The 27,062-nt window shown below is 39.7% G+C and overlaps 2 protein-coding genes across 12 annotated transcripts in view; one reads left to right on the top strand and one right to left on the bottom strand.

The window, feature by feature from the left end:
• CEP63 (centrosomal protein 63) overlaps positions 1–18,458 on the bottom strand; it is a 65,708-nt gene extending 47,250 nt beyond the window's left edge. The window contains exons 1-2 of one of the 7 annotated variants that reach the window (XM_053599258.1): positions 18,319–18,458; positions 8,134–8,202 (exon numbers count right to left, since the gene is read on the bottom strand). In XM_053599258.1, the coding sequence (XP_053455233.1) occupies positions 8,134–8,177 (44 nt within the window). In that variant the 5' untranslated portion in view covers positions 8,178–8,202; positions 18,319–18,458. Of the gene's footprint in view, positions 1–8,133; positions 8,206–17,925; positions 18,188–18,234 lie in introns of those variants that run through there. The other 6 variants (XM_053599260.1, XM_053599259.1, XM_053599261.1 and 3 more) reach the window with 6 other exon arrangements.
• Positions 18,327–25,071, top strand: ANAPC13 (anaphase promoting complex subunit 13). Of its 5 annotated transcripts, none has more exons than XM_053599265.1 (3): positions 18,327–18,465; positions 20,491–20,616; positions 24,842–25,071. In XM_053599265.1, exons 2-3 carry the CDS (start codon positions 20,518–20,520, stop codon positions 24,965–24,967), a joined length of 225 nt encoding a protein of 74 aa, XP_053455240.1. In that variant the 5' UTR covers positions 18,327–18,465; positions 20,491–20,517; the 3' UTR covers positions 24,968–25,071. The 5 variants fall into 5 exon arrangements, with proteins under 5 accessions (XP_053455240.1, XP_053455239.1, XP_053455242.1 ...); XM_053599264.1 differs by having other exon boundaries at positions 18,370–18,503; XM_053599267.1 differs by lacking the exon at positions 18,327–18,465 and adding an exon at positions 18,510–18,649.
• The last annotated feature ends 1,991 nt before the right edge of the window (positions 25,072–27,062 follow it).

Genomic DNA, 27,062 nt, shown 5'->3' with positions numbered 1-27,062 from the left:
GATCCACTCCACTCACTGCTAGCACCAACATGCACCATCTACAGACCTGAGGAGAGGCTCGACTCTCTGTCACTGCCGCCACCAGAGGCTATGCACATCATCTGGGGTCCTGAGGATCAATCCGCCCTGCTCACCATCACCAATGCCTATGCATACAACCCAGGGGCCACAGGACATTCCCACTCTGCCTGCCACTGCCATCATTGGTACCTGAAGACCAAGCTGCCTGGCATCCTCTCCACAGCAAAACCTTGCCACAGCCTCTACTAACAACTTCACTGTAAGTCACTGAGGAACCTGCAGACACAACTGACACTGATTATAGCTGAAAAAATCTTGTACAGACTATACTACTGCTCCACTAAGAATCAAAGTCAAAGTAACCTACCCAACTAACACTATAGATATCTAAGGGGAAGAAAATCCTTAAAATTAGAAGCCAATCCATAAAACTGGAAGAAGCAACTGTTACACCAGATGTGCAGGTATCAATGTAGGGACACAAGAAATGAGAAAACAAAAGCAAACATGACAACTGCAAAGGAATACAGCAATTCTCTGGTAATAAGTCCCCCCCAAAAAAGAATCATATGAAATACCAAAAAAAAAAAAAAACTAATAATCAAAATAATATTAAAGAAACTCAGTGAAATATAAGAAAACACAGGTAAACAATACAAATAACCCAAGAAATCAACTCATGATCTGAATAAGAAAGTTAACAAAGAGACAGATACCACAAAAACAGAACCAAACAGAAATTGTAGAAGTAAGGAATTCAATTAGTGAAATAAAAAAAATACAATTTAGAGCTTCAACAATAGACTACATCAAGCGGAACAAACAATTTCTGAACTTGAAGATAAGTCTTAAAATAACCCAGTCAGGGGCCTGGCACAGTGGCTCATGAGTTCCAGACCAGCATGAGCAAGAGCCAAACCTCATCTCTAAAAATAGCTGAGTGTTGTGACAGGCACCTGTAGTTCCAGCCACTCTGGAGGCTGAGACAAGAGAATCACTTGAGCCCAAGAGTTTGAAGTTGCTGTGAGCTATGATACCCAACAAGTAAGACTCTGTCTTAAATAAATAAATAAATAAACAAACAAACAAATAAATAAAATAACCCAGACCAAAAAAAAAAATAAATAAAAATAAAAAAGGATAAAATGAATGAAGAAAGCCTACATGACACACAGGAGACCATAAAGCAACCAAATATTTGAATTCTAGGAATTCCGGAGGAGAAGGGATTGGCAAAAGCACAGAAAACCTATTTAATGAAATAATAGCTAAAAATGTCCCAAGTCTTACAAGAGATACAGAGATTCACATATAAGCAGCTGAAAGATCCCCAAACAGATTCTACCAAAAAAGGTCTTCTCCTAAGTACATTATAATCAAACTATGAGAAATCAAAGGTAAAAAAAAAATTCTATAAACAGCAAGAGAAATACATAAAGTATAAATGGAAATCCCATCAGACTGACAAGTAGATTTCTCAGCAGAAACTTTATAGACCAAGAAAGAACAGGATAATATATTCAAAGTGCTAAAAGAGAAGAGGGTGGAGGGGGAAGCTATTAACCAAGAATACCACACCAGCAAAGCAATCTTTCAAAAACAAAAGAGATATAAAGTCGTTCTCAGACAAGAAAAAACTGAAGAAATTCATCACCACTAGACCAGCCTTATGAAAAATGCTCATAGGAGTGAAATTTACTATCATGAAAACACACAAAAGTATAGAATTCAGTGGTAGAGCAGATACACAAATGAGGAAGATAAATAATAAAAGAGAAAGAAATGAACAAAGGATATAAAAGACAATCAGAAAACAATTAACAAAACGACAAGAGTTAATGCCTTACCTATCAATAACAACCCTGAATGTACATAGTCACAGTTTCAATTATCCAATTAAAAGATACAGACTAGCTGAATGGATTAAAAAAAAAAAAAAGACTCAACTATATGCAGTCCATAAGAAAATCACTTCACCTATAAAAACACACATACACTGAAAGTGAAGGGATTTCTATGTAAATGGAAAGCAGAAGTGTGTAGGAGTAGCTATACTTATATCAGAAAAAACAGAGTTTAAGTAAAATACATAAAAAGAAAAAAGGTATTAAAATAAAGACAAAGGGTTCCCTTCACCAAAAGAATATTACAACTGTAAATACATATGCACCCAACATCAGAGTACCTAGATATATAAAGCAAATATTACTGGAGCTAAAGAGAGAGACAGGCCCTAATACAATAAAAGTTGGAGACTTCAACATCCTATTTTTACCATAGGACAGATCATCTAGATAGAAAATCAACAAAGAAACATTGGACTTAATCTACAGTACAGACCATATGGACCCGACAGACATTTACAGAATATTTCATGCAACAACTGCAGAATACACATTTTTGTTCAGCATATGGAACATTCACCAAGACAGACCATATGTTAAGCCACAAAAAAAGTATCAACAAATTTTTAAAAGTCCACATTATATCAAGTATCTTCTCAGACAATAATAAAATAAAACTAAAAGTCAATAAGAAGAAGAATTTTGGGGGCAGCACCTGTGGCTCAAAGGAGTAGGACACCAGCCCCATATGCTGGAGGGTGGCAGGTTCAAACCCAGCCCCAGCCAAAAACTGCAAAAAAAAAAAGAAGAAGAGGAACTTTTAACACTAAAAATACATGAAAATTAAATAACATGCTCCTGAACAATCACTGGGTCAATGAAGAAATTAAAAAGAAAATTAAACTTAAGACATGAAACTATAAAGATTCTTAGAGAGAGTGCAGGGGAAACATTTGAAGAAATTGGCCTGGGAGAATACTTTATGAGGAAGACCCCCCAGGCAATTGAAGCAACACCAAAAATACATTACTGGGATCTGATCAAACTAAAAAGCTTCTACACAGCTAAGGACACAGTAAGTAAAGCAAGCAGACAGCCCTCAGAATGGGAGAGGATATTTGCAGGTTATATTTTTGACAAAGGTTTGATAACCAAAATCCACAGAGAACTCAAACTTATTAATAAGAAAAGAACAAGTAATCCCATTTTATTGTGGGCAAGGGACTTGAACAGAGCTTCTCTGAAGAAGACAGGCACATGGTCTACAGACACATGAAAAAATGTTCATCATCTTTAATCATCAGAGAAATGCAAATCAAAACCATTTTGAGATATCATCTAACTCCAGTAAGAGTGGCTCACATAACAAAATCCCAAAACTACAGATGTAGACACGGATGTGGAGAAAAGGGAACACTTCTACACTGCTGGTGGGAATGCAAGCTAATATGTCCCCTTTGGAAAGAAATATGGAGAATACTCAGGAATCTAAAAGTAGACCTGCCATTTGATCCTACAATTCCTCTATTAAGAGTATATCCAAAAGACCAAAAATCACTTTATAACAAAGATATTTGCACCAGATTGTTCACTGCAGCTCTATTCATAATAGTCAAGTCATGGAAGAAGCCCAAGTGCCCAGTGACCCATGAATGGATTAATAAATTGTGGCATATGTATACCATGGAATATTATGCAGCCTTAAAAAAGATGACGACTTTACCTCTTTTATGTTTACATGGATGGAGCTGGAACATATCCTACTTAGTAAAGTATCTCAAGAAAGGAGGAAAAAGTATCCAATGTGCTCAGTACTATTATGAAACCAATTTACAATCACTCACACTTTCATATGAACAACAGATTACAACTATGGCCCGGGATGAAGGAGGGAGGGGGGAAGTGAGGAGGGAGGTCAGATAGAGGGAGGGTGAACGGTGGGATCACACCTATGGTGCATATTGCAAGGATACATGTCAGATCTATTAAGTATAGAGTATAAATGTCTTAACACAATAATTAAGTAAATGAGGGGAGGGATATATTAACCAGTACGATGTAAGCATTCCAAATTGTATATGAAATCGGCACATTGTATCCCATAAATGCATTAATGTATACATGATCTACCTCTTTATGACTTAATAAAAATATAAAAAAAAATAAACATAAAATAAAGAAAATTAAAAATTTATCTAAACAAATGAAAATATAACATACCAAAACCAATAGGATACAGTAAATGCAGTGCTAAGAGGGAAGTTTATAGAATAAATAGCTACATAAAAAAGCAGCAAGATTTCAAATAACTTAACGATATACCTCATACAACTGGAAAAGCAAGAACAAACCAAACCCAAAATTAGAAGGAAAGAAATAATATTAGTAAAGCAGAAATAAACAAAATAAAGATTAAAAGAACATGAAGGGTCAATGAAATAAAAAGTTAGTTTTTTGAAAAGATAAGCTACATTGATAAATTGCTAGTAAGACTAACCACAAAAAAAAAGGGAAGACACAAATAATAAAATCAGAAACAAAAAAAAGGAAATATCTGTGCCTATGGCTCAAAGGAGTAGGGCATGGGCCCCATATACCAGAGGTGGTGGGTTCAAACCTGGCCCCGGTAAAAAATGAAAAAAAAAAAAAAAAGGAAATATCACAACTGATAACACAGAAACACCAAGGGTAATTAGAGACTACTACAAATAACTGTAGGCTAACAAACTGGCAATCCTAGAGGCAATGGATAAATTCCTGGACATATACCACATACCAAGATAAAACCAGGAAGAAATAAAAAACCTAAACAGACCAATAATGAGTAACAAGACTGAATCAGTAATAAAAGATCACCCAACAAAGAAAAGTCTGGGAGTTGTTGACTTTTACTTTTGAATTCTACCAAACTTATAAAGAAGAACTAACACCAATTCTTCTCAATCTATTCCAAAAACTTTAAGAGGAGTAAATTCTAACTCATTCTTCAAAGCCAACTTGCTACCAAAAACAGGCAAGGACACCACCAAAAAAAAAAACAATAGGTCAATATCCTGATAAACATAGATACAAAGTCTTCAACAGAATACTAGTAAACTGAATCCAACAACACATCAAAAGTGGTGATCAAGTGGGACTTATCACAGGTATGCAAAGATGGTTCAACACACACAAATCAATAAACATGATATCATTTCAATGGAATGAAGGACAAAAACCATATGGTCATCTCAACACATACAGAAAAAGCATCTGATAAAATTTAGCATTCCTTCATAATAAAAAATCTCAACAAATTAAGAATAATAGGAACACACCTAAACACAATAAAGGCCACATATGGCAAACCCACAGCTAACACACTAAATGGAAAAGCTGAAGGCCTTTCCTTTAAGAACTGAAACAAGACAAGGATGTCCACTTTCACCACTCTATTCATCTCAGTACTAGAAGTCTGAGCCAGAGCAATCAGGCAAGAAAAAGAAATAAAAGGCATCCAAATAGGCAAGGAGGGCCAGGCCTGGTGGCTCGCACCTCTAAAAATAGCTGGGTATTGTGGTGGGGATCCCACATGCAGCTAGTCGGGAGGCTGTGGCAAGAGAATCACTTGAGCCCAAGAGTTTGAGGTTGCTGTGAGCTATGACACCATGGCACCATACCAAGGGTAACAAAGTAAGACTGTCTAAAAAAAAAGGAAAGGAGGAAATTAAACTGTCCTTTTCTACAGATAACATGGTTTTGTATAGAAAAAAACCTAAAAGTTCTACCAAAAAACTGTTAGAACTGGTAAAGGAATTCAGTAAAGTTTTAGGATACAAAATCAACAACAAAAATCGATAGCACTTCTATATACCAATAATGAACTAGCTGAAAAAGAAATCAAGAAAACAATTCTATTTATAATAGCTACAAAAAAAATCTAGGAATAAATTTAACGAAGGCAGTGAACGACCTCTATGATGAAAACTTCAAAACATTGGTTAAAAAAAACTGAAGAGAACAAAAACAAATGGAAAGGCATCCCTTGCTAGTGGATGACAGGAATTAACACTGTTAAAATTACCATACTGCCTTGGTAAAATTACCATAAAGCAATTTACAGATTCAATGCAATTCCTATCAAAATACCAACGACATTCTTCACAGAAATAGAAAAAAAAACTCTAAAATTATTATGGAAGCACAAAGGGCCTCAAATAGCCAAAGTAATCCTAAAAAATAAAGCTGGAGGCATCACACCACCTGACTTCAGAATATACTACAAAGCTATAACCAAAACAACATGTTATTGGTATAAAAACAGACACAGAGTCCAACGGAACTGAAACAGGCCGGTCTTTCAAAGAAGGTGCCAAAAACATACATGGGTGGGGATGGGGTGAGAAGGAGGACACCATCTTTAATCAATGGTACTGGGAAAACTGGATGTCCACATGTGGAAAAGTAAAACTAGACCCCTCTGTCTCAACACAGAAAAATCAACTCAAAATGGATTAAAGACTTAAACATATATCCAAAACTATAAAACTACTAGAAGAAACACTTCAGGCCATTGGTCTACCTAGACTCCAGGCAAGGATTTTATGGCTAACACTTCAAAAGCACAGACAACAAAATAAAAAGAGACAAATGGGACTATGTCAAACTAAAAAGCTTTTGCACAGAAAAGGAAATAATCAACAGAGTGAAGAGACAACCTGTAGAATGGGAGAAAATATTTGCAAACTATTCATATGACAAGGGACAAATATCCAGATTATACAAGGAACTCAACAGCAGAAAAAAGATAATCTCATTAAAAGACATGAATAGACATTTATTTTTTTTTATCTTTTTTTTTTGGTTTTTGGCCGGGGCTGGGTTTGAACCTGCCACCTCTGGCATATGGGACCAGTGCCCTACTCCTTGAGCCACAGGCGCCGCCCAAACAGACATTTCTTAAGATATACGAATTACTAAGAGGTATATTTAAAAATGCTCAGCATGGGCGGCGCCTGTGGCTCAAAGGCCCCATATGCCGGAGGTGGCAGGTTCAAACCCAACCCCGGCCAGAAACTGCAAAAAAAATGCTCAGCATCACTAATCATCAGGCAAATGGAAGTCAAAACTACAATGAGATACCATCTTTCCCCAAACAGAATGGCTACTACCAAGAAGAAAAGAAGTAACAGATACTGGTGAGGATGTGTAAAAAATGAAACTCTGATACAATGTTGGTAAGAATGTAAATCAGTACACCCACTATGGAAAACGGTATGGAAGTTTCTCAAAAAAATAAAAATAGAACTACTATATGATCCAGTAATCCCACTATGAGAAGAAATCAGTCTTTTAAAGGGATACTTATGCTCATATGTTCACACTGCAATACTATTCACAATAGCCAAGAGCAGTATCAACCTTAGTGTCCATCAGTGGATGGACAAAGAAAAGGTCACACTATGGAATACTATTCAGCCACGAAAAAAGAATGAAATTCTGTCATTTCCAGCATGGAATTAGAGGTCATTACGTTAAGTGAAATAAGAAAGCCACAGAAAGACAATACTACATGTTCTCATTCATATGTAGGAGTTAAAAAAGTAGATCTCATGGAGGTAGAGAATAGAATGACGGCTATCAGACACCAGGAATAGCGAGTGAAGAAAGGTTAGTTAACGGGTACAAATACACAGTTAGATAGAAAGAATAAGTTCTAGGGTTCAATAGCACACTAGGGAGGTTAGTAAGTGACCAGTAAGTAGCAAATAAGGTGACTAGCACAGTCATGTTCTTTAAATCTTAATTCATTATGTTTTTGTTTTTTTACTCTGTCACCCTGGGTAGAGTTCCCTGGCATCATCATAGCTCACAAGAACCTCAAACCCCTGGGTCTGAGTGATCCTCTTGCCTCAGCCTTGTGAATAGCTGGGACTACAGGTGCCCACCACAACACCCGGCTAGTTTTTCTATTTTTTAGTGGAGACAGGGCTCTCTCTTGCTCAGGCTATTCTCCAATTCCTGAGCTCAAGAGATCCACTCACCTCTGTGGTGAGTGCCAGGATTACAGATGTGAGCCTAGACAATTTATTATATATTTAAAAATAGCTAGAGGAGAAGAGCTGACATGCTTCCAACACCAAAAAATGAGAAATAGTTGAGGTGATTAAAACACCCTGATTTGGTCATTATACATTATATCCATTATGGGAGGATCACATGTACCCTAAAAATATTTCTGATTATTATGTATTAATAAAGAAAATTAATTTTTTAAAAACTGACTTACCCACCATGCCCTCGATTTTGCATTCCTTCCAACAAAGCCTCCATCACCAAATCCCCTTTGTTTTGACAACTGAGAAAGGAAAGAAAAAAAATCAGTCATGAGAAAATACATTTTAAACTCTAATATACAACCTAAGAATGTGAATCAAAGCATACAAATAACAATGGGAAAACAGCACTTCTTAAGATGACTGTAGAAGCAAAGAAAATCACTTCAAGAAATATTAGGACCAAATATATTTCAGACTAAAAGAAAAAAACTTATTTGAACTGTTGTTAAGACTGTCTTCATATAACTGCTATCCAATACTAAGTACCCCCTTGTTCTATGTCAAGTTCCTAGAGTAAGAGTGGACCGGGGTGGTGAAGGTGTCTTCCCAGCAGAGGGACACTGGCACAAACCCCCCTTACAAACGAGAGGAAAGCATAGGGCTCACATATGTCAGAAGAAAGGTGTAGTTGTTTTGTTTTTTTAAATAAAGATATTATTTTGAAACATGAAATGCACTGAGGTTGAACTCCCTGGTTCACCATAGGAGATCCTACTCACCCAGGAGAAGACAAGTCCATAGCGCTTCCTGCTACACTCTTCTCCCCTGCAAGGCAGCCACAAGGCCCTCCCTCCTCTGCACTTTATACCTCCTACTCCACTCCTTCACAGATTCTTTCTAGGAGTTAACGTCACACTGGAAGTGAGTTTTTCACACACTCTTTTTCCTTCCTAGACTAGTCATCCCTCTCTGCTGCGGAGCTCAGTATAACATTCTAACAAGGACTGTGCTAGATGCTCTGGGCTTACCTCAACTCCTGTCTTTTACCTACCACTGCTGTGCAAACTGGTCACAGCTGAAGGACTACAGAGAAGGGTCTAGCTGAGAAAGAGCAAAGACAGAACAGACTGCCACAAAAAGGGAAAGATGCATCATGAAGAAAGGTGAGAGGACAGGAATGAAGACCCTTAAATTCAGAAGTGCCTATGAGTACTATGTGCTATAGGTGTCTCAATTCGTATCACAAATTTTCAAAATGTTCATCAATATCAAGCCACTTTTCGTGGTTTTTTGGTTTTTATTGTGCCAGGGCTGGGTTTGAACCCGTCACCTCCGGCATATGGGACCGGTGCCCTACCCGCTGAGCCACAGGCACCGCCCCTCAAGCCACTTTTCACTCCCAAGAAACTTCTCCTCTTTAAACCTTTAGCAAAGACAATAGTGTAGAAGTTCTGCCCCTTCTTCTTAACACCTTTTCAAAAAGTTATATTCCTTGGGTGGCCCTGTGGCTCAAAGGAATAGGGCACCAGCCCCATAAGCCGGAGGTGGTGGGTTCAAACCCAGCCCCGGCCAAAAACTGCAAAAAAAAAAAAAGTTATATTGCTCCAAGAAGATTCCTTTATTCAACAGATTATTGAGTGTTATACTACTAGGTATATACGGTGATGAAAAACATAACCCTTTCAAGAAGCTAACTGTCCAAAATGGACAGAAAAAAATTAGCCAAAAATGTTCTCCCAGTATGATAAATGTAGTGATAGAGGAATGTCCAGGGTATTCCAGAGACACAGAGGACAACAAAAAGACTGGAAAATACAACCACTGTACCTTATATTTGCATCTATTTCTAACAAGGAGTATTAAACTACTCACACACAAATATGGTGGGGAGGAATTTTTCCCATTTGAATTACCCTACCCTACCTATTACACCAACATTACACAAAATAAAAACCTAAAGGAAAAGGTTCCCATGTTCGATTTCACTTTCTTTCAAACCATGATAGAATCACATTACAATGCAACCTAGATTCCATGTTTTGGTCCACTCTAAACCAACTATGAGGCAGCACACAGTCCACACTGTACTATATGGAGACTCAGGATATAGTCTTCCTCTACAACTAACTAGTTAGGTAATCTTGGACTTCAGTTTTTGCATCTGCAATATAAAGGGCATGAACAATAATCTCCAAGATTTCTTACAGGTCTCTCTTGGAGTTCTAACAGTCAATTAATGTGCTCCTGACAATGACATATAGATATTTATTAAACATGTAAGAATATGTAAATATTCTTAATACAGGGCTACTTGTTATTCAAAATTATCATTAGTAAAATTATACTTCTTTAGGTTATGATATTCTTAAAATTAACAAATTCAGTAATATATTTAGTAATATATACTACATTAATATATTTTCCAGATTACTATTACTTAATAATTAACAATATTTACAATAGAAGTTAAAAGTCATTGAATGCCAAATTGTTATAGCTACCTTATACCCACCATCTAATCCAAATTTAGTAACATTCAGAGAAATTGAGGCTTGGAGGGATATATAACTTAACTATGGAAAACTACAAATTACAGTCCTAGATCAGCCTAGGTAGTGACTCTGAAGTATTAACTAATGTGTGATCTTTGTATGTATATTTTACAGTATTCAGATCTTTAAACACATAAGCATATTTTCTTTTGGCCTAATAGTGTCTTGGGCCAAAAAGAATTTAAAAAATAAATAAATAAATAAAACAAGCAATAAAAAATTTTGAATTGAAGTATGACATCACCACTGTAGCCACCAGGTGGCAGCAGCACAACAATGAAATAGTCCACATAAGGGAAATTACCATTTCAAAAACCAAAACAAAGGTCTAAAACTAAGACAAAGATCCCTCTTTCAAAGAAAAGAAGGGGAGGAGGGGATCAGAAACAACCTCTATGGAAAATAAAGTAAAATTACTCACGTGTAATATGTTTCTTTAATAATACCTTTACCATCTGCTTGAGTAGGTGCCAAACATTATCAGTTCTCATTCCTTGGGATCAGGTAATAGCAGGACTCAGATTTCCTACAGGTCTTTGTTATCTGAATTGCACACAGCAACAACACTGATTCTTTTCCTAATCAACTTGACTCCTATTCAACTCTATGCACTATGTCACTTTACTTTTTTAGTCAAGTGCCATGTAATAAGTAACTACATGAAGCTACACATTCTTTCATCATTATATTAAATACAATTTTAAGTAAATACTGTTTGATAATCTGCTACTCCTTGCCACTAACATGCAATGATACTGTGGCTAAAGGGAAAACGGACAGCTCTCTAATGTTAGCAGTTAAACCAAAACATTAACAAACAACTTACTAATTATAACTCTCTTTTGAAATGAAGACTGTTTTAAATCAGTAAAATTTGGAATTGGATGCTGAAAGGAACTACAGGCATTTTCATCAATTCTGGGAAGGAGGAAAAACACACTTGAAAGAAAAGGAATACAAATAGAATGTCTGAAAATAAGTAAATCTTTAAAAACTCACTAACATATTAGAATTTAAAAGCTAGAAAGCACTTCAGGTCTCTAATCTTTTAATTTACAGATCAGAGAAATTATCAGAGTATATACAAAATCAAAGTATTTACAAATTGGACAAAGAAAATAAAAACTCCAGATACAATTATGAATAAATGTGTATGTACTAAGAGTTTAAACTAAACTTCCAGTCTAGTTTATAGAAGGATGACAATGCTCTGTCCCTTTACCTGCCTCGGTATCACGTAATTACGAAAATCTATGTTTGTGTCAGATATACTATGGCTGGTAAACTACAGCAGTTCCAATGAACAATCAATATTATTTAACATTCTCCAGAAAGGCTTCCAATTAAACTTGGCGGGGGGTGGGGGAGTCAGGATAAGATATTAGAGAAATTTTTCTAAAAAAATTAAATTTTAGGGCGGTGCCTGTGGCTCAAGGAGTAGGGCGCTGGCCCCATATACCAGAGGTGGTGGGTTCAAACCCGGCCCCAGCCAAAAAAACTGCAAAAAAAATTAAATTTTAAAAATATTGCGCAAACTGTGACTCAAAATCCAGTTAGAATGAGAAAGACTGAAAAATATAAGTACATAACAATAAACTTTTACATGAAAAAAACTTCTGCATCAGCAAAGTTAAAAGACAAATAATAGTATTTGAAAGCTTTACCACAAAGCATTAATTGCTCAAATATACAAAGAGCTTATAACTAGGGGAAAAAAAATCTATAGGAACTTGGGCAAGAGATATGAATAAGCAATTCAAAGAAAAATAAATATAAGTGACCTTAAATTTATGAAAAGATGTTCAACCTTGTTAATGAGAGAAATACAGATTAAAACTACACTGAGGCTCAACGCCGATAGCTCAGTGAGTAAGGCACTGGTCACATACACGAAGCTGGCAGGTTCTAATGCTGCCTGGGCCTGCTGAACAACAATGACAACTGCAACAACAACAACAACAAAAATAGCCAGGCACTGTGGTGGGCGCCTGTAGTCCCAGCTACTCTGGAGGCTGAAGCAAGAAAATTGCTTAAGCCCAAGCGTTTGAGGTTGCTGTGAGCTGTGATGCTGTGGCACTCTACCCAGGGTGACAAAGTGAGACTGTCTCAAAAAAATAAAATAAAATAAAACTACACTGAGTTACTCTTTCTTTTATCACATCAACCAAAAATTAAACATCTGCTGACAAGGCTATGGGGCAACAGGCACTCACAACATGTTGTAGGTAAAAATGTAAAATGGTACAACTACTATAGGGGAGATTTTGGTAATCCCTATTAACTGATACATGTATTTGCCCTCTTATTCAACAATGCTACTTCTTAGACTCTATTCCAAAGATACAGTGGTAAAAATACAAAATAACATTTGCACAAGGATATTTATTTACTGCAACACTATTTGTAACAGTAGAAAATAACACAAATGCCTAACACAAATGCCCACCAAGGGAACTCTATGCAACTGTAAAAAGGAGTAACAATCTCTACATACTTCTGTGGGGAGACCTACAGGTCATATGTTATTAGGTGACAAAAGTAAAATACAAAATGGCATATGTAAATAGTACCTTTTATCCGAGAGGAAGGTGTGTGCTTGTTTGTATACTTGCTTTTAGGTACAGTTTTTTTTATAGAAGGATAAACCCAAAACAGTAAAAAATGATACCAATAAGGAGAGGAAATAAATAGGGTGGAGGAAAACAGTGAAAGCTAAACTTCTCAAGGTCTCACATGACATTGTTTTATAGGTACTTGTTATATAGGAACTACACCAATGTTTTACACATGATAAATCAAGTCAAAACTTAAAAAAGGCAGTACTGAAAATTAGAAAGAAAATGAAATAAATCAACTATTAACTAGATATCAAATAGACTAACCACACAGCAAATTATTTCATATGCTTTTAAAGTATAATAATTTCACTGCATACAGCTTTTTTTATACTAAGCATAAAAAAGAATGGAAAAGATATTGTAGGAACTTGTCAGGAATCATATTAGTAATGATAAAATTGGTATTGTTTATTTGAAACCATTATAAGAGAAAAAGTAATTATATTAATGTCATTAGGTACAAAGGTTTCAGTAAAAAAAGATAAATTTAAAAAAACATGCTTTTTAAAAACTATAAAAAGAAGCTTAAATTGGAAGCAGTATTAACTGTGAATATTTCTCTTTTAAAAAATGTATTTCTGGCGGAGCCTGTGGCTCAAAGGAGTAGGGCGTCGGTCCCTTACAAGGGAGGTGGCAGGTTCAAACCCGGCCCCTGCCAAAAACTGCAAAAAAAAGAGGATTTCCTGATTCTGTCCACTGTACATCCTAGAACCAATAACCAATAATAATCCTAGAGAAAGAATGCCTCTCCCATCCAGACTGTGGTCTCCAACTATGATCTCCTACCCAAAGGAATCAAGGCTCTCTGGAGGCCAAGAAAATGTTTCATCAGAAACCGTGTCTGACAGTGGCTCATGCCTAGCCCTTAGGGAAGCCAAGGTTATTAAAGACCAGCCTGAACAACACAGCAAGAACCTGTCTTTACAAAAAAATATAAAAATTAGGCATGGTGGCACACACCTGTAGTGCCAGCTACTCTGCTATAGTCCCAACTACTCAGGAGGCTGAGGCAAGAGGATCACTTGAGCACAGAAGTTTGAGATTACAGTGAGCTATGATGGTGCCACTGCAAGTTAGCCTGGGCAACAATACAAGACCCTGTCTTAAAAAAAAGGGAGGGGGGCACCCACAGCTCAGTGGGTAGGGTGCCAGCCACATACACGGAGGCTGGCAGGTTCACAACAACAACAACAACAAAGAAAGAAACGATCACTACCATTGTTCATATCAAATGGAACAGAAGCCAATTTAAAGGGGGTCCATTTGCCAAGATGCAACCATTTCAGTATTAAAAAATAGATAGTAACATGTTTAAATGGTTTAAAAATATTAAAGTCTTAAGTTTATGATGATTTAAAGAAGGCCAAAACCCTCATGGGCTACCTTTGAAGTTTGCTGGGACACCAATGCATTACTCTAATCTGAAAGTAGAGGGAAAGAATTAAGTACTTTTCTTTCCTTTTCTGTGCAAACTATATTTCAGGGTAGTCAAATAGCTGATGAGAGAAAGTTCTTCTTCGTAAAAGATTCCTAGCTAATAAATACTGAAGCAGAGGGAGACCCCCGTCTCTCAAAATAGCCAGGCATTGTGGCTGAGGCAAAAGAATCACTTGAGCCCAAGAGTTTGAGGTTTCTGTGAGCTGTGACTTCACAACGCTCTACCCAGGATGACAGAGTAACACTATGTCTCAAAAAAAAAAGAAAGAAAGAAAGAAAAAATACTGAAGGAATGACAGAATTAGAAATTGAAATGCAGAAACAGATACCATCTAAATCTATGAAAAGATTTCAGCATGAAGTAAAAGGCTCTTGGGGAATTCATGATGGATGGATTGGGCCAACAAAACCTGAACCTACTACACTGATCAATCTGAACATCAAAAAAGGAGAAACAACTCGGACATTACTTGCCTCCCTGATAACTAATAAAATAGTAAGTATATTGCACTACCTATGGAACTTTCTCCCCCAAACCCCACAAAAAATAAATAAATAAAAAACCTCAAGAATGAATCTGATCAAGCTTCTAGATCAGTGCTACTCAATACAACTTTCTGCAGTTATGAAAATATTTATAATTGCACTAAACAGAAGCCACTAGGCAAATCTGTGGCTACACTGAGCACTTTAAATGTGTTGCTACGATGAGCATTTGAAATGTGGCTAATGCAATAAGAAAACCAAATTTTTTTATTTTATTTCATTTTAATTAAGAAGCCACAGCTAGCCAGGTGTGGTGGCTCATGCCTGTAATCCTAGCACTCTGGGAGGACAAGGCAGGAGATCACTTGACCTCAGGAGTTCAAGACTAGTCAGAGCAAGAGTGAAACCCCTGCCTCTACTAAAAATAGAAAAATTAGCTAGGTGTTGTGGCCAGCGCCTGTAGTCTCAGCTACTCAAGAGGCTGAGGCAGGAAAATGGCTTTAATCCAGGAATCTGAGGTTACCATGAGCTAGGCTGATGCCATGGCACTCTAGCCTGGGCAACAGAGTGGGACACTGCCTTAAAAAAAAAAAATTAAAGGGCGGCACCTGTGGCTCAAAGGAGTAGGGCACCTACTCCTATGCCAGAGGTGATGGGTTCAAACCCAGCCCCGGCCAAAAACTGCAAGAAAAAAAATTTAAAAGTTAAAACCAATAAAAATAAAAAGCCACAGCTGGTTGGTAGATACTATACTAGACATTGCAATTCTAGATCTAACCGATGGTTTAGAGAACAGAAAAGGAACAAAGATACTTGTTACAGGATACCATGCAATGCAACCAGCTAAATTTAAAATGTTTAGAAAAAACAAAAAGGTGAGGGAACTGTTAAAGATTATAAAATGTAAATTGTGCATCATTGAAAGACCCCTCTGGGATTTGGGTCTTAACAAGCTAACTGTAAAAACACATTTATGGGCAGCACCCATAGCTCAGTGGGTAGGCGGCATGTTCGAACCTGGCCCAAGCCAGCTAAAACAATGACAACTGCAATAAAAAAATAGCCGGGTGTTGTGGTGGAAGAGATTTATGGGAGAGTTGAAAAAATATGAACCCAGACTGGATAATGACATTATGGAATTTTTATTAATTTGTGTAAGAATAAAGATAGTACAATAGTTTTATAAAACCGAAAAGAAAAAACCTAGCTCTTGGGGAAAATAAAACGTAAAGTAAGGTAAATATCAGAAATTCAATTCCTGAAACATTTTACCAATGTTGACTTTAGCTGAATTTCAAGTAGACATTTTTTAAACATAGAAAGCTACGTAGAGTGGACTACTGATGCTGCCACCATCCACTACAATGTAAATGAGGACAGGAAGATTACCCCAAAGCTTTTTACCTCTTAACAGGTGGAAATGACATTAGTACAATTAACATACACAATTTTTACAAATAATTTTAAGACTTTAATATTAATACATTTTAAAGTGCAGTGTACTTAAATGTTTATAACTCTGCAACCCGGCTTGGCGCCCGTAGCTCGGTGGTTAGAGCGCCGGCCACATACAGCGGGGCTGGGGGACCCGACCTGGGCATGCTAAACAATGACAACTGCAACAACAAAAATAGTCCCGCGTTGTGGCAGGGGCCTGTAGTCACAGCTATTCCGGAGGCTGAAGCAAGAGAATCGCTTAAGCTCAAGAGTTTGAGGTCACTGTGAGCTGTGACACCAGAGCCCTCTACTAAGGGCGACACAGTGAGACTCTATCTAAAAAAAAAAACAACTCTGCAACCCACTTTTTTGTACTATACTGAACACTGATAATGATGTAGTCAGAAGATGAAAGAGTTCAGGATAAAAATTAATCTAAAGATGGCACTGCATTCCAAATAAAAGTATATACACTAATACGGAGTACCCATTAAGCTACAACTATTAAGTAGAAAGGTAAATATTTGACGGTAATGTGTAACCAACTATTCTCATGATTTCCTCTTCACATAAAATTTAAAATGCAAGCATGTGAGGAACAAAAGGCATCTACCCTACAATGCTTGTTTATTAAAGGAATAAATCATGTTTTAAAAAATCGGTTTAAGGAGTCGTGTATGAGGCTCGGGGAAAACTAATTGAAGACTAACCTCCGACGTCAAACTCATCTTTACTCTCCTGATAGTCTTAAGAAAAACTACATAATGTGCCTAAACTGTCTTCAGGCAACTTTATGATTAACGTGTTCTTGAGAAACTATCCTTTTAAAATCTCACTACCGGGCGGCGCCTGTGGCTCAGTGAGCAGGGCGCCAGCCCCATATGCCGAGGGTGGCAGGTTCAAACCCAGCCCCGGGCAAGCTGCAACCAAAAACTAGCCGGGCGTTGTGGCGGGCGCCTGTAGTCCCAGCTACTCGGGAGGCTGAGGCAGGAGAATCGCCTAAGCCCAGGAGTTGGAGGTTGCTGTGAGCCGTGTGACGCCACGGCACTCTACCGAGGGCAATTAAGTGAGACTCCGTCTCCACAAAAAAAAAAAAAAAAATCTCACTACCATTTATTTCCATCCCTGACTTGTGCGCATGGAGAATAAATTCAGGGTTCCCCAATTTTAGTCCTTCACGATCTTTGCCACATTTCTATTCCTTCTCTATTATTAACAAAACCAACTCACTCTTTTAAATGTTGCTAACCTTAACATCCGCCCCCCCCCCCGCCAGAAAAGAGCCTGTATCATGAAGTTAAGTCGCAACAATTTTAACTAGATACAGCAGCCTAGGCAGGGAGGCTGCGCTTGGGGTCCCTCCCCCGGGCAGGGAAACTGGCCCGCAGGCTGGCTGGGCCGGGTAAGATGAGACCTCGGCAGCAGCTCGCCTACCCCGCGACCCTCCGCGTCACCCTCCCGCCTGCCCGGCCTGGGAGACAGAGCTGACCACCTGACAAAGCCGAATCGCGCACCGGACGGGGCCATGCCTGCCTCCGCCGGTCGGCACAAAGTGGGTGGCGAGGTCGAGGGGCGGGGAGCCCGAGATGACCCAGGCCGGCGGGAACGGGCCTGCTGCCCTGAGGGCAGCCGCGGGAACCAGCCGTAGGCCATGCGGCCCCGAGGCCAGCGGCACCAAGGCGGCCAGCACCGCGTCCGGACCAGGACCTGCCCACCCCTGGCCCCCACCCCTGGCCCGTCCTACACGCACACGGCAGTTACCAGACCGCCGCGAGCGCTCCCCGAGCCTTCCCGCCGTTACCTTGGGCCGCGCACGCGCGTCACCGCCAACCTAGCGCCAGCCTCCGCCGTCCATACGTTCGACCCGCCCACCGCCCCCGCTCACTTTTATTGAAGCACGGTCTTCTCCCGCCTTCCCCTCGGGTCAGCACAGGAGCTCAGTCACATCCGGGGATCTCCAAGAAGAGCGTGAGGGTCACGTGTTGCGAGGCGGCCGTCCGGTGGAGGCGTGTGCAGCAGTGGGCCGGCGCCAGTAAGGGTTGCGAGCGCTCCGGCTTCGGTCTTTGAGTGGTAGGGACGCGTTAGGTCCTCAGTGTCGGACTTCCTACTGCTTTGGGCCTGCTCATAATCATTTCCCTTACTGCATGCTGTTACGGGTGGAAAGGCACTTGCGTGGCGCCCCTGGGTCCCTGCCTCCCACTTCGTGTCCACGTTTGGTACGTCTAGCCCCAGGCCGGAAGCCGCGGCTGGGAGGCTGGCGTCACGCTGGTACGGACGGTGGTGGCCTGCGAGGGTCAGTTCTACCGAGGGAAACGTTCTTTCTACCCCTATCACATAAATACTTGTTTACAAATCTGCAAAGTACAGAGAAAGACAAAACGTGTCCCTGCCCCGGGGAAACAGCACTATGACACGCTCCTCGGTGCCATGCACTGCGCCCAGGGAACTGCGGGACCCGGGGAGGGGCGGGTACCCGTACCGCGCTCAGCCTGGGGTTAGAGGGAGTTCTCCACAGAAGGCGATCAAGGCGCTAGGATGACTGTGGGCTCGCTGGGCAAAAAGGGAACAGAAAAAAGCGTTCCAGGCATTGGGACTATGGCATGTATAATAAAAGTGTGTTTAGGAAACTGGTAGTGGTCATACTGTGCTTGGGACAGAAGCCATATTCTGCCTTGTCTTGAACGCACCTTAACGCTTCACCCTGGTAATGGGGTCTTGACCTCGAAGAACTGATGCCCGTGTTGAGTTTGAAAGGCATTAATGATTAATTTGAAAAGGGGCTCTTTAGTGCAAAGGCTGGAAAATGACACAGGGTTGGAAGTGTTCGGCAGGGGGACCCGTGAAAAAGATTGAAGCCAAATTATGGGAACATCTGCTAAGGAATCATCAGACAAAATTTAGACATAACAATAGAGGCAATTAATTCCTAGGCAGTCAGTCACACTGTTGGCCTAACTTGCTTGCACACCTGTAGTCCCAGCTACTCAAGGACTGAGGCAAGAGGATCACTTGAGTCCAAGAGTTTGAGGTTGCTGTGAGCTTGGCTGGGGCCAACTGCTCAGGGCAGTTAAGTGAGTGTCTGTTTGAAAAGACAGGCTGGGGAAAGAAGCCCAAAAGGAAGCAGGAGCTTGGCACAGGCAAATCCAAGGGCGCTGGAGTGGAGACTTAGCAGGCAGTTAGGCATCATGGACTCATCGAAGCCATCACAAACAGGGAAAGCTGAATGTGCAAGCTAGGAGAGAAAACATAGATTTTTTTTTTTTTTTTTTTTTTAGACAGAGTCTCAAGCTGTCACCCTAGGTAGAGTGTAGTGGCATCACATCTCACAGCAACCTCAAGCAATTCTCCTGCCTCAGCTTCCCAAGTAGCTGGGACTACAGGTGCCTGGCTATTTTTTTTATTGCCACTGTTGTTTTAGCTGGCTGGGGCCAGATTTGACCCCTGCATCCGCCTATGTGGCCAGTGCCCTACCCACTGAGCCACGGGCGCCACTCAGAAAAGATGGATTTAGATGCAACATGTTTGAAGGCCTCATTTTGGAATATGGTTCCCTCATGTCACACTCTGACATTGGTCTGGTAGAGCATCTATCAGCAATGGAGAGGGAGGAACTGTGGTCTTATAAATAATTTGTCAACAACATGAAAAAAAAGAAAAGTTGATACCTGCCCCATGTGAGAAAATGAGCCCTGGGCCGGCCTGTGGTTCAGTGGGCAGGGTACCGGCTCCATATACCAAGGGTGGCGGGTTCAAACCCAGCCCCCGCCAAACTGCAACAAAAAATAGCCAAGCATTGTGGCAGTCTCCTGTAGTCCCAGCTACTTGGGAGGCTGAGGCAAGAGAATCGCCTAAGTCCAGGAGTTGGAGATTGCTGTGAGCTGTGTGACGCCTCTACCGAGGGCAATAAAGTGAAACTCTGTCTCTACAAAAAGAAAATGAGCCTTTCCTGGGATGATGATGTCCCAAAAAGTAACTCCAGGATAAAAAGCCTAGGAAATTCTAGTACTGGATTACAATGTCTCAGTCTTCACATTTAAATACCTTCTTTGACACCCAGATCTGACAAAATCAAAGCTGCAGGAAAATGGACAGTGAGGTACAGAGAGATGGAAGGATCTTGGATTTGATTGATGATGCTTGGCGAGAAGACAAACTGCCTTATGAGGATGTTGCAATACCACTGGTAAGTTATGATTGGAGCTGAGGATGATGGGTTGAAGGTATCATCTGGCAGTCACTGGTGGAGATAGGTTATCAATGGAAGATAAACAATTAGGGCAAAGAAATGAAGACTGTGGAGTTCTCTCTCTAGAAGCCTCTGAAGAGCATCTAGCCTAAGTTATTATTTGAAGAGAAATGTGGTTCAGAAATTAGACCAGCTTAGATTTTCTGAGCCATTTCCACCATACTAAAACCAGAGATAAATCAAAAAATGAGAGTTCAACGTGTAAGACAAGAAGCAGCTGCTTAAAGGCTATGTTTCTTTAATTTTTTTTTTTTTTTTTTGCAGTTTTTTTTTGGCCGGGGCTGGGTTTGAACCTGCCACCTCCAACATATGGGGCTGGTGCCCCACTCCTTTGAGCCACAGGTGCCACCCAAGGCTATGTTTCTTATTTCCCTGCCTGTGGCCTGTCAGTCTGTTGACATTTTTAGAAATTTACATTCTTTTTTTTTTTTTCTTTTTTTTTGAGACAGAGCCTCAAACTCTTGCCCTGGGTAGAGTGCCATGGCATCACAGCTCACAGCAACCCCCAACTCCTGGGCTCAAGCGAGTCTCCCGCCTCCACCTCCCAAGTAGCTGGGACTACAGGTGCCCGCCACAACACCTGGCTATTTTTTGGTTGCATCTGTCATTGTTGTTTGGCAGGCCCAGGCTGGATTCCAATCCGCCAGCTCAGGTGTATGTGGCTGGAGCCTTAGCCACTTGAGCCACAGGCACTGGGCCTAAATTTACATTCTTAGAACACACCTATCCTAAATTCCCTGGAAAATATTCAAAAGATACCTAACTTTTCTCTTTTGAATTCAGGCCAACAGCTCCTAGAATACTTTTCCCTAATCTCTGGAAAACTTTCTGCAAGGAGTCTTTTAAACCTCATGTAGTAAGTGATGCAACAGTTTTGTTACATTTGTTATACATTTTTATTAAAAATCCTATTTGTGGTGGCGGCGCCTGTGGCTCAAAGGAGTAGGGCGCAGGCCCCATATACCGGAGGTGGCAGGTTCAAACCCAGCCCCGGACAAAAACTGCAAAAAAATAAAAAAATATAAATAAAACAAAAATCCTATTTATGTCATGGAGGCCTAACACAAGGAGAATAGGGCCTGGGGACTTTTTCTTTAAAGCATGCCAGCTGCCCTGAGAAGAGTGGTTAATAAAATATAATTTATAGGTAGGTTGTCTGGTGCTGCTATTTACAGAGAAAATAGTTCACCTACATTTTCATTTAAAAATAAGATTATGTTCAATGAATGATACAACAAATCAAAGAATCAGTCACTGTTTAATTCAAATTTTAGAATATAGTCAAAAGAGCATAATGAGAATCATAACTGTTATTTGTTAAATACCATTATCATGCCAGGGATTGAGATTAACAACATACATTGTCTCTAACCCTTAAAACAATTCTGCAAGGAATGTACTATTATCCCCATTTTATAGGAAAAAACTAAGATCAGAGAGGGCAATTTGTCCAAATTCTGGTAGCTAAAAAGTTGGACTTAATCCTGTGTTGTGAGCTTTTGATTATTCATTCACTCGACAAGCATTTTTTTTTTTTTTTTTGAGAGCGACTGTGTACCATATGAACATAAGATATGGTTTCTGCTCCTGGGGAATCTAGAGAGGCAACACATATAAATGAATAATTATAATAATAAATGATTGGTGATGTGAATAGCCATGTCATACAGAAAGCAGCTGATTGCTTGGTGGGCATCAGAAAGGCTTCAGAAAGAATGTATGTTTAAGCTAGGTCACAAGGGCACTGCATCAGAGAGGACAGGTATGTAAATGCCCAGAGTTTTGAAAACCCTTGGGAGATGATGAGACATTCAGTGTGGATGGAGAATACATTTGTCATAGAAGTAGGCTGAAAAGTTGGGTTTGGACCAGATTTTGAGAGAAGTATTTGATGCCACACTTAGACCTCATCTACAGGAGATCCAGGAATGAATGGTCTTTGAAATGAGACTGTCAGTTTTGGCTTCTGGAAAATCAGTTTAGCAGCATTGTTAGAGATGGGCCAACATGGAGAAAGGAGGACGGAAGACCAGTTAGCAAGCTTTTGCAGAGGTCTAGGTAAGGAAGGAAGGTTTGAACAAAGTCAAGAAACTAAAGGAAACTTGTCAAATGCTGGAGATGTAATGGTCTGGATTGAGAACCATTTGTGTGGATGACTTTCAGATGTTAGCCTGGCCCTCTGGCTAATCCATACTTTACCCTGCTCTTGTGATTCTAAGGCAACATGTATATCAAGTTAGCTTTTGCTGCATAACAGATCACCCCAGAACTTAATGGCTTAAAACAAAATTGTTTATTTCATGATTTTGTAGCTTAGCAGGGAAGGTCTTTTGGTCTATACCAGCCCAGTTGATCCCCTGCTAGACTTGCTTGTGTTGTGCATTCAGCCAGCAGATTTTCTGGAGGCTGGATGATCTTGGGCTATCTCACATGCCTGGCAGTTAGCAAGCTGTCAGCTGGATGATGGAGCAGTTAGACCACGACCCAGCAGGCCAGTGCAGACTTTTCATTCTCGGAGTTCCAAGAGCAGCACGAGGAGAAACTGCACCTTGGCCAGGAACCGGCCCCCTGGCACCATAAGTGCATTCTGGTGGCCAAAGCAAGTCATATTGCCAGTCCAGATCCAAGATTGCAGAAATAGAGTCCACATTTTGATAGGAGTGGTTGGAAAGAACTACAACCATTTATGTAGTAAACCATACTGGATGGTTGTGTTTATGATACTTTTGTTTTTGTTCTCCAGACACATAAGTGCAATTTTGTATGGCGGCATTCATTGCAAGAGACAGTAGTCACCAAACGAAAGACGTATTATTGTAGAAGTCACGCCACAGATAGGATGAAATTTAAGCAAAGTTGCTTTACTCTGAAAATAATTTATTAACCAAGGACCCATTTATTCTTTGTCATCTGTAAGTAATGATTAGGATCAGGCTTTTTTGAAGTTTAAAAGAGGGTATGTTTTTGCTGCACAATGAATAATAGCTCTTTTCATTCTGTACAAGTATATTTGAATCCCACTCAGTCTTACATTATTAGAGCAAGATGTATGTGATTCACATACTCTTGTATATATTATAAGTAAATAATTAGGTAATGTATATTAACATAACTTTAAAGGAGAAAAACATTCACAATTGCAAATTGTAATACAGTGGGAAAACGTAAGTCTGCATATTGAATAACAAGTTTGCTAACCCTAAAATAAAATGTAAATTCAGATAATAGAAAAGAAATATATTGGTGTTAGTGAACTCTGGTATGAAGCAGATTTTCAGTAGTAGTAAATTTAAATTTAAAATATAAAGAAATGATCCCAGATCTGCACTTAACCATTTTCAGAAATTGCTGGTAGGGTGTGATTGGTCATTTGCTGTATCTTATGTTGCCCTGCTCCACCACCAGAGGGAGGTCTTGTCTATTATGTTTTCAGTGTTTCCTTTCCATCTCCACCTTCATAATAACTTAGGTATGATGGGTATAGGATAGCTTTTGGGATACATTTCAAGTGCTTAAGGGATATGCCAGAAAATCTGGTATTCTTTTAAAGCACACTCTCCAAAAAAGATTTAGTACTAGCTCTTAGCACTGAATGCCCATACAATGCTAACCACCTAATTACCTCATTTAATCCTTATAGTAGTCCTGTGAGGTGATCACTAGTCTTTTCTCCCATTTTCCAAAAAGGAAACAAAGGTTTCAGGGATTCGAATGCTTTGGTCAAGTTACCCCACAGATGGTGGAAGTATGGATTTAGATCCTAGCTGGCTGCCAAAAGCATCTGCCCTTAGCTCCTCTCCCACACTATCCCCTACACAAACACCAGAGTCAGGATGCCATTGCTCCCTACTGAAGAGGGACCAGGCTACATTTGTGTGATATATTTGATATTTTCCTTGCATCTGTTTATTTTTGTTCTTTCTTTAGCGTATACATGTCAATTATGTTGCCTGATCCAAAGAACTCACATTTTAATTCTAAATGCTCTTGAGTTTTAAGAAGTTAATACAGAGGTGGCACCTGTGGCTCAAAGGAGTAGGGCACCAGCCCCACATACCAGAGGTGGTGGGTTCAAACCTGGCCCCAGCCAAAAACTGCAAGAAAAAAAAGAAAAAAGTTAATACAGAATGTATTATTCTAAATGGCCATTGTACCTTTTCAGAATGAGCTTCCTGAACCTGAACAAGACAACGGTGGCACCACAGAATCTGTCAAAGAACAGGAAATGAAGTGGACAGACTTAGCCTTACAGTACCTCCACGAGAATGTCCCCCCCGTTGGGAACTGACACTCGGCTCCTTATGAATGGATTTTTAAAAAATACATAGATACAAAATGTTCTTTTAGTCTCCTAATTCAAATCTTTGAGTAGTGAATCAACACTCAAAAATGCATACACACAGTAGCAAAGTGCAATGTGAAAATATTCACCAGAATGAGTGCAAACGTGGTGGCTCACACCTGTAATCCTGACACTCTGGGAGGTTGAGGTGGGAGGATCACTTGAACCCAGGAGTTTGAGACCACCCTGAACAAGAACAAGATCCCCATCTCTACTAAAAATGGAAAAATTATCTACAGTGGTGTGTGCCTGTAGTCTCAGCTACTCAGGAGGCTGAGGGAGGAAACCCATTGAGCCCAAGAGTTTGAGGTTACAGTGAGCTATGGTGATACTACTGCACTAGGGAGACAGACTGAAAAACAAGAAAAAAAAAATACTCATCAGAATGACGAACAGATTTCTCACATATGTAGAACATTTGACTGTTTAAACCTAAAATTCTTCATTCAGTAGCTTGTTTGAACATGAGTGGTTAAACATTTGCCTTTAACTCTGATTTTATGTTACTATCAAAGTTTAACACTTCTCACCTACTTACTACATGTGTCCTATGAGAATGATTAACTTCTTAAATCCCCCCACTTTGAGAAGCATTCTGAGTGGATTTAACCTGTAGGTATTACAAATTTATAGAGTTTGCCATTCACTAAATACTGGGATTCCTAAGATTCTCCATGGTATTTTCAAACTTGAGTAAATTTGCTGATTGAGTAGTTATCTGCTAGTTGCCTCTGTTGTTCCTACAACTTCCTTTGGTGCTGCTAGAAAGGATCTTTGGTGAGGCGGACCACTAGTTTTGTCCAGTAACAGCATTTCTTATTTTCTCAAAGCACTCTCAAATATAACCAAACCACCATGGAGTCAGTATTTAGTTAATACATTTGTATAAAAACCTATATTTTGCAAAACACATTCGTGCATCCTGGAATTATCTGCCTCTTTTAAACAGTGCCTTTGATGTTCTCCAACATGTACACTGTAGAAAGAAGTCTAGTTTATACTTCTGTGTCCCTCATTTAAAAAACTGGGGATTCGAATGCTTGGTGTGCCTGTGGCTCCAAGGGGTAGGGTACAGGGCCCCATATGCCGAAGGTGGCGGGTTCAAACCCAGCCCAGGCCAAAAACCGCACACACACAAAAAAACGAAAACACTGAATCTAGATCTCTTTTCATCCTATTTTCACTTGAGTCTTTGTTTCCTTGAGTTTCAATCAGGAATGTGTAGCAAGCCCCCTGTAACCCAGACACAGCCAGGTTCATCTCTGCCCTCTGCATCAGTGGTCCTGCCTAGAAATACGTGTCATCAGAATGAAGACTGCAAAGTACCAGTCTCTTCAATAACCAAAGAAAGAGAATCTAATAGAAAATTAGAGAAAAGAATTTATACCAAGATAAAGCTTTTCAAAAAACTAAATACTTAATATGCCACAGTTCTTTCACATTCTTGCTAAAAGAGGATTTTACAACTTATGGTATGTAATGCCAAAAGACTAATGTCTAGGAACTTGATGAAGGTTCATGTGAATCCAGCCTAGCCTTTCCCTGGAATACTGGTAGACCAGTAGAACATGGGAGGTGTCTTGATTTCAAGTGAATCAGACTGTGGTTGTTGTAAGACAGCTATCTGTCTATGATCTTCCTCTGAGAACTGCACTCTCCCCCAGGAATGGCCTCATTGGGCAAGTTTTGACCTGTGCTATTGTGCCAGGACTGTTCATTGTATCAGGAAATAGGTAACTTTAACCAAGACCAGTTAGTCTGTCCATCTAGGACTGGCTTGAGGATGATGGACACAAGGAATGCTAAACTGCCATTATAACTTTCTTCAACCTTACATATCAAAACACCCAAAGAGAAAAGTGTCTATATCTCTGTGGCCCTTTTGTTCTTCTAGATGTGCAGTTCAAAGCATGTGTATTGCTCTTCTTTGTGGAAGGTCCCTTGCTCTTCTTTGTGGAAGGTCCTATACTTGATCCTGAGAACATAGCAATGAACAAAGTAAGTGTGGCTTCTGCCTTCGTGAATCCTGTGTTTGGAGGGG

Source organism: Nycticebus coucang, chromosome 8 (assembly GCF_027406575.1).
Source record: "Nycticebus coucang isolate mNycCou1 chromosome 8, mNycCou1.pri, whole genome shotgun sequence".
Taxonomy (NCBI): Eukaryota; Metazoa; Chordata; class Mammalia; order Primates; family Lorisidae; genus Nycticebus; species Nycticebus coucang.
The sequence above is the reverse complement of the archived record's forward strand: the minus strand, read 5'-3'. Positions and strand labels throughout refer to the sequence as shown.

Coding starts and splice junctions, on each gene's coding strand:
- ANAPC13 (XM_053599265.1), top strand. CDS start 20,518: ATGGACAGTGAGGTACAGAGAGATGGAAGGATCTTGGATTTGATTGAT. Junction 20,617..24,841: donor AGGATGTTGCAATACCACTG/GTAAGTTATGAT, acceptor GTACCTTTTCAG/AATGAGCTTCCTGAACCTGA.